Source organism: Macaca fascicularis, chromosome 2, assembly GCF_037993035.2.
Source record: "Macaca fascicularis isolate 582-1 chromosome 2, T2T-MFA8v1.1".
NCBI classification, from domain to species: Eukaryota; Metazoa; Chordata; class Mammalia; order Primates; family Cercopithecidae; genus Macaca; species Macaca fascicularis.
Window position 1 is genome coordinate 151710553 of NC_088376.1, and position 15656 is coordinate 151726208.

Consider the following 15656-nt stretch of genomic DNA (forward strand, 5'->3'; position numbering starts at 1 on the left):
AGTGCAGGAGGAGATAAGACATGTGAGGGCAGGCAGGAACAGCTCGTTTCTGGAGAGCACTGAGATATTTAAGGACCGTTTTTTATTAAAAATAAAAGTGTGCTGGCGGAGTGTAATGATTAACTTTACACGTTAACTTGACTGAGCCACAGAGTGACCAGATATTCGGTCAAACATTATTCTGGCCATTTCTCTGAGGGTGTTTCTGGACGAGATTAGCATTTGAATCTGTGGCCTGGGTAAAGCAGATGCCCCCTAATGTGGGTGGACCTCATCTAATCAGGTAACAGCCTAAACAGAACAAAAAGCCTGAGCGAGAGAGAAATCTCACTCTGGGCCTCACAGTCATCGAATGGGGATGTCAGTGTCCCTGCCTTCAGACTCGAGTTGAAACACAGGCTCTTCTGAGTCTTGAGCCAGCTGGCCTTCAGACTAAAACTAAATCATCAGCTCTCCGGAGATTCCAGCTGAATGCAGCTCTTAGGACTTGTGAGCCTCCATAATCATGTAAACCAATCCCTTATACTAAATCTCTCATATACATACGAAGGGGGTGTGTGTATAAGATATATATATATATAGGCTATACATATAGCCTACTGAATATATGCATATGAGCTATATATATGATATATATGTCCTATTGGTTATGTTTCTTCAGAAAACCCTTAATCAGGGAGGGTATAAGAAATGAGAAGGGCAACTGAGGAAAGGAAAGGGCACCATGTGTCAGGCCCAGAGCTAAACACTTCTATTTATCACTGAATCCTCCACCAGCCCTACATGGGAAAACCAAACTGAGGCTCAGAGAGGTTAAGTAATTTGCCCAAAGCCACACAGCTGTCACCAGCATGGCCAGCTATCCCAGCCAGACCTTGGTGACTCCAGACCAGATACCTCTCCCATTCCAGGAGCATTTTCCCCAGGATATGACACACCTACCACCAGTTTAGATGATGCACAGATGAACTATTTTTTAACCGACTTATGCATTTTAAATATTACATATTCATTTAAGTGTTTTAGGAAAAACAAATGTACCAAAATCATGAGCTCATAAATGTTAATACGAAAGATAATGTCAATGTTTTTTAAAAAGTGAGTCATTTTGAAGGAAATGTTCAGTAAATTCCAGTATAGGTAGTACATAAAAGCAGCAGCATTTTAATGGTGGCAATGAAGTGACTGCAGTCCCCACCACCCACTACTGAGGCATACATTGGGGAAGCGTGGGTCCAGGGAAGAGGGGAACTGAGCCCCGCAGCGCCAGCCATGCCTTCCCTCTGGTATGGAGTCTGATAAAAGCTGCCATTCTCCAATTTCTGGGAGCACAGGGGCAGGGCAATGTCCTACACTGATATCAGGAACTCTAAACACCAGACAGGCCTCTCCCTGGGTGGCTGGGACCTACCGTGAGGAACAGAGGAACCGCTGGAAGAGGCACATGGCTACAACAACTCACATAGTCCCTGACCGGTACAGGCTCTGGGCCATAGGTGGCCCATGCAGCCGCTCAGCCCATACTCAAAACTGGGTCTGAAGACACAGCACTCAAGGACATGCAGGGCCTCACTAAGCAGAAAAGGCAGGATCTGCACATAGGGCTCACTGGCTGAGATGCCGACACTTTCACCTGCCACCCACCGAAGCCGGGTCAGCCCGCACATAGCCCAATTCACTTGGATTCCACATCAGGTTTGGCCAAAGAAACAGAGTCGGGCTCATGAGACTTTTCTGCGGAAAAGCCCTCCCCAGCCCATCCAGTCTAAATGAATAGCCACTCCTCTAGAAGGACACTTGGTCCTCTTGCCTGCACACCTGCTGTTCTTCCCTGCACCTCAGCAGGTGGGCGGCATATCTGCCCCAACCTCCCACTTACCAACACCTCCGCCCCACACCCTCCCACCCCCAACCCGGCACACATGGCAGGCTTCACAGTTGGGAGTGGTGCGTGTGGCTTTCCCAGGGACCCCTCGTGCAGTGCAGCAAGTAGCCCTCAGTGATGGGGACATGGCTCACTCAATTCTCTCATCTGTTGGTATCTGTGGAATGGGAGGTCATAAGACAGATGGGTGCTACCACTCACCAGCTGTGTGACCTTGACCAAACGAGCTAACCTCCCTGGGCTGCCACATCCTCATCTGCACAATGGGAATGAAAATAGCACCTACGCAAAGCATTGGGCTGAGATAATATATATATAAAGCTCTTGTCACAGCTCTCAGATCCAGGAAAAAGGAGGGGGCTCCCAAATGAAAGAGTTGTGGTCCTGCAATGTTTGGCATGATTCTGACCATAAGAACTTTACTTTTTAAAGAAGGGAGAAAAGTTGGGCACAGTGGCTTGTGCCTATAGTTCCAATTATGCAGGAGGATGGCCTAAGCCCAGAAGTTCAAGGCATTGTGATGATTCCTGCTTGAACCTGTCCTTCCTCTTCCCTGAAGCCTGACCCTAAAGCCCTAGGGTCAGGGCCCTCTTCACAGGCCTCCCAATCACACCACCAAGGCATCCTTAAAGCCTGGACCAAAGATTCAGGCCTAAAACAGGGTTACTGGCCCAAGGTTGCACCGCTGGAAAGAGCCTGAATCACCTGCCATCAAGTCCAACCTCTATTCTGAAGCCCCTGCCTCCCACTCCTCCCTCCCTCCTAGCTTCTCCACCTCTCCCTCTGCTGATACTGGTCCCTCCACCTCACATGACCTCTTGACCCACAGGTATGCTATCCAACCTTCTCCGCTCACCAAACACGGCAACTCTTCCATGCATCACCCATGCCCCTCCTATCAGCTCCCATGGCACTGCTGGTCCTCCATGGGGCCTCTAAGGCATTCATCCACTTACTGAAACCATAAATACTGGGCTATTCGTGGTATTTAAGGTAGTGTTCTAGGTGCTGAGGACACAACTAAGTACAGACTACACATTAACCTCTACCTTCATGGAGCTTTCAGTTTAGTGGAAGAACAAGAACAGACAAAATGAGTGAGTGAAGATGGGATCTTAGTAATGGCTAAAGACAGATAAAACGCTGGGAGGGCCAGGGCTGCCATCTTCCATGGACACTCAAGAGGAGGCATCACTGAAGGGGCACTGTGCAAGCAGAGACTTTAAGGACAGGCAGGCATGGGCTCTATCATGTGTGGGTGGTGAATGTTCATTCATGGAAACAAGTATATGGCTTTTCTTCTTAATTCTGTTAATATGGTAATTACACTGATTTTTTTGCAATATTGAACCAACCTTGTATTCCTGGGATATGCCCTACTTGGTGATCATATATTAGTCTTGTTTATTTTTCTGGATTTGATTAACTAGTATTTTTTTAAAATGTGCTTTTGGCCTGTGGGTTTTTTTTTTTTCTTCTTATAATGCTTTTATCTGGTTTGCAATGAGTGTAATGTTGGCCTCATAAAAGTGAATTAGGAAACAACTGCTCCTTCTCTTTCTCCTGAGAGTCTGTAAAGAACCTGTATCATTTCTTCCTTAAATGTTTCACAGAATTTATAGACAAGGCCATCTGGGCTTAAAGTTTTCTTTATAAAAAGGTTTTTAGGCCAGGCGCCGTGGCTCACGCCTGTAATCCCAGCACTTTGGGATGCCGAGGCAGGCGGATCACGAGATCAGGAGTTCAAGATTAGCCTAACCAACATGGTGAAGCCCCATCTCTACTAAAAATACAAAAATTAGCCAGGCATCGTGGCATGCACCTGTAATCCCAGCTACTTAGGAGGCTGAGGCAGGAAAATTGCTTGAACCCAGGAGGCAGACGTTGCTGTGAGCTGAGGTCGCACCACTGCACTCCAGCCTGGGTGACAGGGAGAGACCCTGTCTCAAAAAAAAAAAAAAAAAAAAAAAAAAAAAAAGGTTTTTAATTACAAACTTAATTTTATCAAATGTACCAAGTGGAACAGAAGGCATCTAGGGCTGCATGCTTTGTAAGTGTTTTCAGAGCATCCCAAAAGCTCTGTGCAACAGCAGGTCTCGTGTGCCCACCTGACGGCTGTTGAGACTGAGCTCTGGTGCTGTCACACGGCCAGGCTGCCTCCTCAAAGGCACCTGACTCTGTTCTGCTCAATGTCCTCCCTCATCACACCAGCTCCTCTGTAAGCCCGGGGTCTGCAGGCCTCCCCCGCCCTTCCCACAAACAACTGTCAACAGGCAAGCGGCCAACCTGTGAGTGTCATTTCTGTGGGGGACACGTGTTGGGTTTGGGCTGCCTGCTTCCACATACCTTTCAGTAACAACACTCAACTTTTCTATGGGTGCCCGTCTGCTATGGTCTGAATGTCTGCGTAACCCCAAAATTCAGATGTTGAAATCCTCACCTCCAAGGTGATGACACGTGTTAGCAGGTGGGGCTTTTGGTGTGTGATTAGGTCATGAAGTCTGAGTCCTCATGGATGGACTAAGTGCCTTTGTAAAAGAGGTCCCACAGAGCTGCTCATCCCTTCCTACCACGCGAAGATGTCGCAAGGAGTGGACAGTCTAAAACCTAGAAGACAGCCTTCACCAGAACCTGACCATGCCGGCACTGATCTTGAAACTTTCATTTATTCTATGCATTATTATGTGTCAATCACAGAGTGAAACATATCATAAACATCTCATTTGCTTCCCAACAACCCTATTAAAACCCCCATTTGATACATGAGGAATCCTTTGCATGGATGTTAACTGACCTTCATGAAGCCACAACCCTAGACGGGCCTTAGGGTAGTCTAGCTCAGAACCCCTGGTCTGGACACTCTCCTGATCCCTTGTGCTAGGATACATGGAGTTCAAAACAAGGCCACAGGCTTCCCACCTTTACCTGGTGCTGCCTCCAGACCCAAGCAGAAGATGGCTTTAACATCCACCTGAATCAGCCCCCACCTCCAAATGTATCCTGAACACTATTTTTTTTTTTTTTTTTTTGGAGATGGAGTCTCATTCTGTCACCCAAGTTGGAGTGCAGTGGTGCGATCTAGGCTCACTGCAACCTCTGCCTCTCGGGTTCAAGCAATTCTCCTGCCTCAGCCTCCTGAGTAGCTGGGACTACAGGTGCCCGCCACCACACCCAGCAAATTTCTTTTTTTTTTCTTCGTATTTTAGTAGATACAGGGTTTCACCGTGTTGCCCAGGCAGGTCTCAAACTCCTGAGCTCAGGCAATCCACCCGCCTTGGCCTCCCAAAGTGCTAGGATTACAGGTGTGAGCCACCACGCCCAGCTATTACTGATTTTTTTTCTTTTACTTTTTCTTTTTTTTTTTGAGACAGAGTTTCACTCTTGTTGCCCAGGCTAGAGTGCAATGGGACAATCTCAGCTCACCGCAACCTCCACCTCCTGGGTTCAAGTGATTCTCCTGCCTCAGCTTCCAGAGTAGCTAGGAAAAGGCATGCACCACCATGCCCAGCTAATTTTGTATTTTTAGTAGAAATGGGGTTTCTCCATACTGGTCAGGCTGGTCTCAAACTCCTGACCTCAGGTGATCTGCCCGCCTTGGCCTCCCAAAGTGCTGGGATTACAGGTGTGGGCCACCGTGCCTGGCCAATACTGATTTTTAAAAGCACCATTGGGCCAGGCATGGTGGCTTATGCCTGTAACCCTAACACTTTGGGAGGCCAAGGTAGGAGGATCACTTGGGACCAGGAGTTTGAGACCAGACTAGGCAACATAGTGAGACCCCATTCCTAAAAAAAAAAAAATTAGCCAGGTGTGGTGGCATGCACCTTTAGTCCTAGCACTTTGGGAGGCCAAGGTAGGAGGACTGCTTGAGGCCAGGAGGTTGAAACTAGCCTGTGCAATAGTGAGTCTCTAAAAAATAAAAACAATAAATAAAAATTTTAAAAATTAGCTGGGTGTGGTGGCTCACACCTATAGTCCCAACTGCTCTAAAGGCTGAGGCAAGAGGATCACTTGAGCCCAGGAGTTTGAGGTTACAGTGAGCTATAATTATGCTACTGCACTCCAGCCTGGGTGACAGAGCAAGAACCTGTCTCAAAAAAATAAAAGTACTATTGAAGTTTTAAAACCCAGCTGAAGGAAACTGGGTAAACCAACAATCATCTGAGAAGGGTGGCACATTTCCCCAGGCACCTGAGAGTGAGTGTGGCTCTGGATCTGAGGCTGGTTTTGAACATAGCTCTGCCACTAACCAGCTGTGAGGCTCTTGGTCCCAGGCTTCTCATTTGTGGAGTGCAGTCATTCATACCAAAGGAGTTTATTGTTCATTTTTAGGATTAAGTGGGGGCATAGTATGCAAAGGGATTAACAGAAAAATTGGTTTTTTCATCTTGGTTCCCTCTGTCCATCCCCCCCACTTTGGTCACCACCCCATCTCCTCTGCAACACTGGAAGACCCTGCCTCTGGACCTGCAGGCTCTGGCCAGCAGGGGCAGCTGCCAAGACACCTGCGCCTGCCGACAGCCCCTCCCCACCATTAGGCTCCTCTTGGTTGGACACCTGTCTTAGCCCAGTCACATCCAGGTACCACTTGTCTTCGTTTATTTACTTATTTATTTGAGACAGTTTTTTGTTTGTTTGTTTGTTTGTTTGTTTTGAGACGGAGTCTCGCTCTGTCACCCAGCCTGGAGTGCAGTGGTGCAATCTCAGCTCACTGCAACCTCTGCCTCCCAAGTTCAAGCAATTCTCCTGCCTCAGCCTCCCAAGTAGCTGGCATTACAAGTGCCCGCCACCACGCCCAGTTTTTTTTGTGTGTGTATTTTTAGTAGAGACGGGGTTTCACCATGTTGACCAGGCTGGTCTCGAACTCCTGACCTCAGGTGATCCGCCCTCCTCGACCTCCCAAAGTGCTGGGACTACAGGCATGAGCCACTGCATCTGGCCAGCCACCGCACCTGGCCTAATTTTTTTAATAGACAGGATCTCACTCTGTTGCCCAGGCTGGAGTAGAGTGGTACAATCATGGTTCACTGCAGCCTTGACCTTCTGGGTTCAAGCAATCCTCCTGCCTCAGCCTCCGCAGTAGCTGGGACCACAGATGCCTGAGCCCCACCCAACTTTTTTTTTTTTTTTTTTTAAGTAGAGGCAGGGTTTTGCTATGTTGCCCAGGCTGGTCTTAAACTCCTGAGCTTGAGTGATCCTCCTGCCTCAGTCTCCCAAAGTGCTGGGATTATAGGCACGAGCCACCGCGCTCAGCCCTTTTCTTATTATTGTTTTAAATGGATTCTTCTTTACTAAAAAATTACTTTAAAAGGAAACCTTGGCCAGGCACAGCGGCTCACACCTGTAATCCCAGCACTTTGGGAGGCAGAGGAGGGCAGATCACCTGAGGTCAGGAGTTCAAGACCAGCCTGGCCAACATGGCGAAACCCCGTCTCTACTAAAAACACAAAAATGAGCCGGGCATGGTGGCAAGTGCCCGTAATCTCAGCTACTCAGGAGGCTGAGGCAGAAGAATCGTTTCGACCCGGGCAGCAGAGGTTGCTGTGAGCCAAGATCGCGTCACTGTACTCCAGCCCAGGCAATACAGCGAGACTCTGTCTCAATTTAAAAAAAAAGGGAGGCTGAGGTGGGTGGATCACGAGGTCAGGAGATTGAGACCATCCTGGCTAACATGGTGAAACCCTGTCTCTACTAAAAATACAAAAAATTAGCTGGGCATGGTGGCAGGCACCTGTAGTCCCAGCTACTTGGGAGGCTGAGGCAGGAGAATGGCGTGAACCTGGGAGGTGGAGCTTGCAGTGAGCCGAGACCAGGCCACTGCGCTCCAACCTGGGTGATAGAGCAAGACTCCACCTCAAAAAAAAAAAAAAAAAAAGCCAGGCAGTAGTTCATGCCTGTAATCCCAGCACTTTGGAAGGCCGAGGTGGGCGGATCACAGGGTCAGAAGTTTGAGACCAGCCTGGCCAATATGGTGAAACCCCGTCTCTACTAAAAATACAAAAATTAGCTGGACGTGTTGGTGTGTGCTGGTAGTCCCAGCTACCAGGAGGCTGAGGCAGGAGAATGGCGTGAACTCGGGAGGCGGAGCTTGCAGTGAGCGGAGATCGTGCCGCTGCACTCCAGCCTGGACGACAGAGTGAGACTCCATCTCAAAAAAAAAGCAGCGGCTCACGCCTGTAATCCCAGCACTTTGGGAGGCCAAGGCGGGCAGATCACGAGGTCAGGAGATCGAGACCATCCTGGCTAACATGGTGAAACCCTGTCTCTACTAAAAAAAATACAAAAAATTAGCTGGGCGTGGTGGCAGGCACCTGTAGTCCCAGCTACTCCGGAGGCTGAGGCAGGAGAATGGCAGGAACCCGGGAGGCGGAGCTTGCAGTGAGATGGCGTCACTGCACTCCAGACTGGGCGACAGAGCGAGACTCTGTCTCAAAAAAAAAAAAAAAAAAAAGGAAACCTTATACACTAGTGTAAATAAAAATCTCATAGCGTTTGCCATCCATCCAGATGACTCAAAGCAGTGTCAGTAGGTCCTGGGGGGAAGCTGCTGCCTACAAAGACTCTGGGAGTCTGCCTGTTCTCTTGGGAAACAGGCAAACATCAAAGAGTGCAAGGAAAAGACCGTGTTGGCCAAGGCCTGAGCAGGAGAAAATAGGGAGTTACTATTTAATGGGTATGAAGTGTCCATTTGGGAAGATGAAAGAGTTCTGAAGGTGGATGGTGGAGGTGGCTGCACAACAATTGTGAATGTACTTCATGCCACAGAACTCTGTACCTAAAAATGGTTAAGGAGGTCGATTATATGTTATATATATTTTACCACAATTTCAAATAAAAAAATATGTAAACCACATATGGACACCAGAAGAAAACTTTTATTTTGAGGAAAATTAAAGGACTGACAGTGAGTTTTGAGAGAGTGAATCTTTCTCATTCCCACTGTCGCATGAGGCTCCACTGGCACACAGAATGTGCTGGTGTCTGGCAGGCAATGCCTTTGAGGGGGTGCTCCCCACTCTTCACAACACAGGAACAGGAGGTGGGCAGGCCATAGGGGAACTCAGGGATCTGGGTCACGCCAGAAAGCAACAGTGAAAGAAAAGAGAAGTGAGAGTTGCACGAAGGAGGATGGGTGAGGGTGGTGGATGACACAGGCCACCTCCCATCTACCCGCAGGGTTCAGCCCCTAACGGTGCCCAAATGCAGGGTCTACAGAGTGGAAGCCACCTCATGGGGCTGACAGAGCTCAGGCAGAGTGGGGGACCCACAAAGGAAGCAGGAAGAAAATCACCCAAGGCCCAGGTCAACCCAGCTCCACAGACACTTCCTGGCACTTCCCTGCTGCAGGCTTGGTGAAGGGAGTTGAGCAAGGCCTAGTCCAGCCCTGCAGGGGCCACAGCTACAAACAACCGTCAAGGGTTGGGGAGTACAAGGCCCCAAAACCAGGCCCAGTCTAACCCTGCCCAACATCTGACCTGACATTCTCCTTCCTGTCTCCTAACCACAGCCCACAAGGTCCCACATGGCCCCGCCCTGCCAACCTCTCCACCCTCCCTCCTAGCCCCCCTGCCCTGGCCAAACGTGCTGCCTTTGCGCACTTCTGACAAGCTCCATCTGTCCTCCAGGCCTTTGCACTTGCTTTCCCCTCCAACTCAACCCCACTCCACTCCTAGTTCGACTCCCAGGAGGCTTATGCTGAGCACCCTCCCCAAAACGCATTCCATGCCTTGCAGTTCTGTTTCCTTCAGAACTTACTCCTGCCTCACATGCATCCACAGATCTCATCTTAATTAACCGTTTAACTCTGGCAATCAGCTGTGAGTCCCCGAGAGCAGGGCATCTCCTGCTGCTTCATTGTCACATCCCAGGACCTCAAGAAGTGCCTGGCTCATAGTAAGACAAAGTGCCTCAAGAAGTGCCTGGCTCAACAAAGACAGCTGGGTGTGGTGGCTCACGCCTGTAATCCCAGCACTTTGGGAGGCTGAGGCGGGTACATCACAAGGTCAAGAGATCTAGACCATCCTGGTCAACATGGTGAAACCCCATCTCTACTAAAAATACAAAAATTAGCTGGGCGTGTGCCTGTAGTCCTAGCTACTTCGGAGGCTGAGGCAGGAGAATAGCTTGAACCAGGGAGGTGGAGGCTGCAGTGTGCCGAGATCACGCCACTGCACTCCAGCCTGGCAACAGAGCGAGACTCCATCTCAAAAAATAAAAAGAGTCACCTCTTATTCAGTCACTCTCCAGCCCTCCTCTGTGAAACATGTGTTGTCCATCAGTGCTTGTCTCCTGGTGCTTAGGCAGGACGGGTCTTCACCGTGTGCCCTATTCCGGGCCCTGCGGGAGCTCTAGTATCTCCATCCCACCTTCTAACTGCCAGAAACGCCATCAAATAGGCCCAGATAACACAATCGACCAAAGCCTGCGACTCTAAGGCCGGGTATAAGAAAGGAGACAGAGATTTGGCCTAGGTGTGTGGGGATGCAGCATGCACACAAATCGTATGGTACAGGGGAAAACGCTCTCAACAAAGACAGCAGAAGTACAAGTGTGGGCTCAGGCAAGGCCAAGTGAAGGAGGTACAGAAGAGCAAACTGGGGGCCTCCTGTCAAATTCAACTCCCTCTTTTGGGTTGTTTATACTCTGTGAATTTTTTATTTTGACTATGGTGCAACGTCTTACAGGCCCTGCTGCCTCACCTGTGCAGTTTCCAGTATGTGACCTGCTGACCTGCTCCTGTTCAGAGGCTCAGGGTCTCTGATCCCAGCAGAAGGCAGTTGGGCTGGATGACACTGACCTGGCTCAGCGTGCATCCCTCACCCTTCCTGACCAACTTCACCCATGAAGGCCTGTGAGGGGACTTGCTGCAGCTTCCCCTGCCAGGGCAGGGAGAGGGACCCAGGACGTCCACATGCAAGGGTAGTGCTGGCCTCTGGCCTCTCACAGTCACCCCTCAGCAAAGAGGGACTCCCCAGGGGTCATCTGAGCTGCCTGGGGTATAGTACGCTCCAAGGTCAAGCTCCACAGCATAGGGACCAGTCCCCTCCCTGGCCCTGAAAGGGCTCCCATCTGCCTGTTTGAGAATCCTTATACCTGTGACTGAGAAGTGCCCCAGACCACATAAGAGAGGGTGTACCCTGGTGCAGGACCAGGCCTGGCACACACATTAGGTGGCTCCAAGGTGCCCAGGAGAGACTGTCAGGGGCAGGAAAGGAGAAATCTGTGCACTTGTATGGCAGTCACTGTGCGTGCTGTGTCTGAATGCTGTTTACCAGGCAGGTCCACATCCCCTCCCCACCTCAGCCAGGGGAGCTGCAGGTCATAATTCAAAACAGGGTGTCTCTGCCAGAGGCCTGGGAGGTGGCACAACATCCCCTTCCCCAGGGGAACCAATGGCTGCCTGACAGTGGGTACAAAAGCTCAAAGCTTGGTCCCTTCGCCTGAAGGCAGGACAACCTGCAGGCAGCCTCCCTTCCCTACCCAGCTGCCCAACAAAGCACTTTCTCTGTAAACCAAGGGCAGCAGAATCCTGCCTCAGGCTCAGTCCCTGGGAAACCAATCTGAGCCACTCACTTTCTCCAAGACAGGGCCCCCCGCTGGAGGACCCAGAATACCCTGGGACTCCACAGCAGGGAAAGAATCAGTGAGGAGGCAACTTCAACCCAGCAGAAAGGTGCTCAGATGCGGAGCCCTCAAGAAGCAGCAACAGAGCAGTGCTTAGGCTTCAGTGCTAGCCAGTGTTGGCAGGGGAGGAGGTTCCTGAGATGCCCAAATAACCAGGTTCAAGGCAATGTAAGAAAGGAGCTAGGAGGGGAAACATAAGTGACCGAAAAGAAACCAAAATGCTGCCTGTGATTGTATTACAGCTGGAAGATTATGGCATGATTTCTTTTTTCATCTGTTCTCTCAGTTTTCAACATAAGGTCATTTTGTATATAAAAGGATACCTTTAAAAGGAGCAAATGAAATATAAATTATGGAACACTTTCAATCATGCAAAATATCTAGAAGGAATCAGGAACTTGTCACAAAACCAGTACTGGCTGGGTATAGTTGGAGAGACTCAATTAGAGCCTGGCAAATTAGCCAGAGGCTGCAAGTCCCCAGGTCTAATGGCATGGGACAGGGAGGGATCCCAGCAGCTCCTGCTCCAACTCAGTGTCCATCACTACAAAACTTCCCAGAGATCACTTCCCCTTCTGGGGCTCAGGTTTTCCCATATGAAACACAGGATGTTTAAACCAGATGACCTCTAAGGTTCCCTTGGCCCTAAAACTGTCCAATTTTGATGCTATAAAATAAAAAAATAAAATAAAATAGGAAAAGTAAACATGAAGCTGCTGCTGGCTCAGGCACACACAGTGATTTCTGTAAACTTAGAGCTCAGCTGCAAATTCAAAGGATGTGCAAATGTTCCCACAGGGTCTGGCAGAATTCTCATTTTCTTTTTCGTCTCAGAGACTTAACAATGAACTCTCTGGATGAAGAGGTAATGTTCTTCCCAGGTTTAGAGGACTGTGGATATATGTCTATAGTCCGGCTCTTAAAATCTCCAGAGGAGATTCTTCAAAACTGCAGCAATAGATGACTACACTAGGAACAGCACTACTAAAAATAAATATTCTCAATGCTTGATTGACAGAATGTCTTCCTGTCAAGTTAAGGGGGAACCACAATCACAAACACCTCTGAGAAGACACTTTGGATAGCAGTCACACATCTGCAGTCACACATCTGCAATACAAACTGCAGATCAACGCCAAACACATTATAAGGTACTTATCACTTCCCTGATGCATCAGAGATTAAGAATGTTTTTTTCCTTTTTCCTACCAAGTAAATTAAAATTCACCAACACCCTTCAGCTCCTCTCAGAGAAGAAAATGACGTTGGGGGGAAAAAGTGTTGTTAGTTTAGAAAAAGAAAAAAAAGTACAGCTATAGAATTTCAGAGAAAGTACCACACAAATATATCCAAAGGGATTCACTTGAAACAAGCTGTTTTTAATAACCAGTTTCCTCTTTCTTGCCCACATACTAAGAGTACAGACAACTTCAACAAGAGAATGAGCATGTATCCCCGCCACAGTATTGACTAACAGCTGATTTTCCCACACAAGACAAGGTCTTAGACTGGGATACAGAAAACCTAATGTCCAAGTTCAGCCTCTGACATCAGGCCAGAAATAGGAGCCTCCAGGCGCATAAAGCACTAAACCCAAAATGCAATGGGCTGACCTAGTACGTCTTGATTTCAGGAAGGAGACCTTCAAAAAAGAAATAGGGCAGGCCAGGTGCAGTGGCTCACGCCTGTAATCCCAGCACCTTGGGAGGCAGAGGCAGGTGGATCACTTGAGGTCAGGAGTTCAACACCAGCCTGACCAACATGGTGAAACCCCGTCTCTACTAAAAATACAAAAATTGGCCAGGCGAGCCAGGCATGGTGGCTTACGCCTGTAATCCCAGCATTTTGGGAAGCTGAGGTGGGTGGATCGCCTGAGGTCAGGAGTTCGAGACCAGCCTGGCCAACATAGTAAACCCGTCTCTACTAAAAAATGCAAAAAACTAGCTGGGTGTGGTGGCAGGCGCCCATAATCCCAGCTAGTCGGGAGGCTGAGGCAGGAGAATCGCTTGAACCGGGGAGGTGGAAGTTGCAGTGAGCCAAGATTGCGCCATTGCACTCCAGCCTGGGCAACAAGGGCGAAACTCCGTCTCTAAAAAATAAAAATAAAAATAAATTAGCCAGGTGGTCTGCACCTGTAATCCCAGCTACTCGGAAGGCTGAGGCGGGAGAATCGCTTGAACCCGGAAGGTGGATGTTGCAGTGAACCGAAATCGCACCACTGCACTTCAGCTTAGACAACAAAGCAAAATTCTGTCTCAAAAAAAAAAAAAAAGAAAGAAAAAGAAAAAGAAAAGAAAAGAAATAGGGCAAGTAGTGCAAGCAACAGAGAAAGCTGGCTGGTCTGAGCTTCAGGCATCACACATACACGCACAGACTAATACTCAGACTTACACACATGTCCAGGCTTACACACATGGCTCTCTCTGTCACGTGGTCACACCTCGTTCTGCCTCAACCTTGACCCAGCCTTGGAGTACCCTGGGGGTAGGAAGGGCGGAAGCCCATCTTTTCACCCCTAACAGGGCTGGGCTGGGAAGCTGAGGGGGTTCAGTCGCGCCCACGCAGCCTTGCCAGGGGCAGGAGCTCCATTTCCCCGGGTCTGCAAAATGTAAGGGCTGGACCGCACCGCCCTGTCAGTGTCGGTCTCTGGTTTCATAGGTCCTTGTGGTTCCACAGGATTACACTTCGCAACCGATCCCATGGAGAACTCCCAACCCGGGAGGGAGGGTGATGGAAATGCCCGGAACGTCAGGACCCACTAGAGGCAGCCTGAGGGGAAGCGCCGGCTTGCCTCGCCTCACTTCGCCTCTGTAAAGCGGCCCCTGGGGTTCCCTCCAAAACTCCTTTCCTCCAGGGTCTCCGTTCCTACCCGCGACGCTAGGCGCTGCGCTTCGTCTCCCACTGACCCACTTCCCATGCCAGGGCGAGGGCGGTCACAGACAAATCCGAGCCGGGATCCCAGACACAAGGGAAGTGCGGCCCAATGGCCCCGGCGCCCCCTCTCGGGTCAGGCGGGCCCGGGCCCTGCGGTCCCAGATGGAGCTCCCCAGGCCACCCCTCCTCCCGCACAACGCAGAACACGCGGGTCACCGCCGCCAGGCTGGGCCCGCTCTGCTCGCGCCTCACCGGCGCGGAGGCCCAGCCGGCGCCATGACATGAGCAGTGGTGGCGACCCGCGCGCTCCCGCCGCCACCGCCTAGCGCCCAGCGAGAGCGCGCCGCGCACCTGCCGGCCCTGCCGGCCTCCAGGCGCCCGCCCAGCCTCTCAGCGCGAAGGCCCGGCCCGGCCCGCGGCCCCCGCCCGCCCGCCCGGCCGGCCGCGCGCCTCACCAGCGGTAGCAGCCCTCCGAGGCCTCCAGCGTGAAGTTAACGCGCGTGGCCCGCGTGAAGGGCAGCAGTACTTTGGGGATGTTGAGCTTGGCCGCAGCGGCGGAGGGGCCCAGCGCAAGCAGCACCGACAGCGCCAGCAGCAGCAGCCCCCGGCCCCGCGCCGCCATCCTCGCCGCGCGTCACCTCCCGCGACCCTGCGCCCGGCCGCCCGCGCCGCCCTCGTTGCCCTCCGCTCCCGCCCGCGCGCGCCGGGCCAGCAGGTGATGAGCGCGGGGGCGGGGCGAGGGCCGCCGCCGGCGGCCGCTTCCTGGGCCCGAGCGCGGGAACTCTGGGGGCCGAGCTCGCGGAGACCCCACCCCCCAGCCCGGCCCGCGCGCTGGAACGCGGGGCTGGGGGATGGGCGCGCGCCCGGGCCCCTGGAACTGAGGGAGAGGGCTTGGGGCGTGCCCGCGAGAGGAGAGGCTGAGCGCGCGCGCCCGCGGAGACCCCTAGACCCTAGAAGGCCCAAGGGGGAGCCCCCGGGCGCCCCGCAGCACGCATCCTGCCCCAGTCTGTGCCCCTGGCGGTGGAGCCAGGCCACCGGCTCTGGACCTTGCGCTCAGGCCCGGACCCACGGTCAGCAAGGAAGGGACACATGCTCCAGGACATTTGGGATGCAGAAAACCGGAGCCTGCCTTGTCCCAATCCATGCTTCCCAGAAGAGGGACCCCGGGCTCGCAAAGGGAAGCCACTTGCTGATGCGCTGAAGGTCCGGGGCCCCCTCCGCCTCGACCCTCTCACACCCTTTCCAGAGAGGCCTTAAGATCCCCATTTCTCCA

General features: G+C 51.4%; 1 protein-coding gene across 5 annotated transcripts in view; it reads right to left on the reverse strand.

Moving 5' to 3' along the window:
* NUP210 (nucleoporin 210) overlaps positions 1 to 15167 on the reverse strand; it is a 105231-nt gene extending 90064 nt beyond the window's left edge. For all 5 annotated transcript variants that reach the window (XR_012431516.1, XM_005547877.5, XM_015446302.4 and 2 more), the window contains exon 1: positions 14839 to 15167. Coding sequence is in view for 4 of the 5 variants with exons in the window: in XM_005547877.5 (XP_005547934.3) it covers positions 14839 to 15005 (167 nt within the window). In the remaining variant the exon portion in view is untranslated. The remainder of the gene's footprint in view (positions 1 to 14838) is intronic.
* Positions 15168 to 15656: the final 489 nt, after the last annotated feature.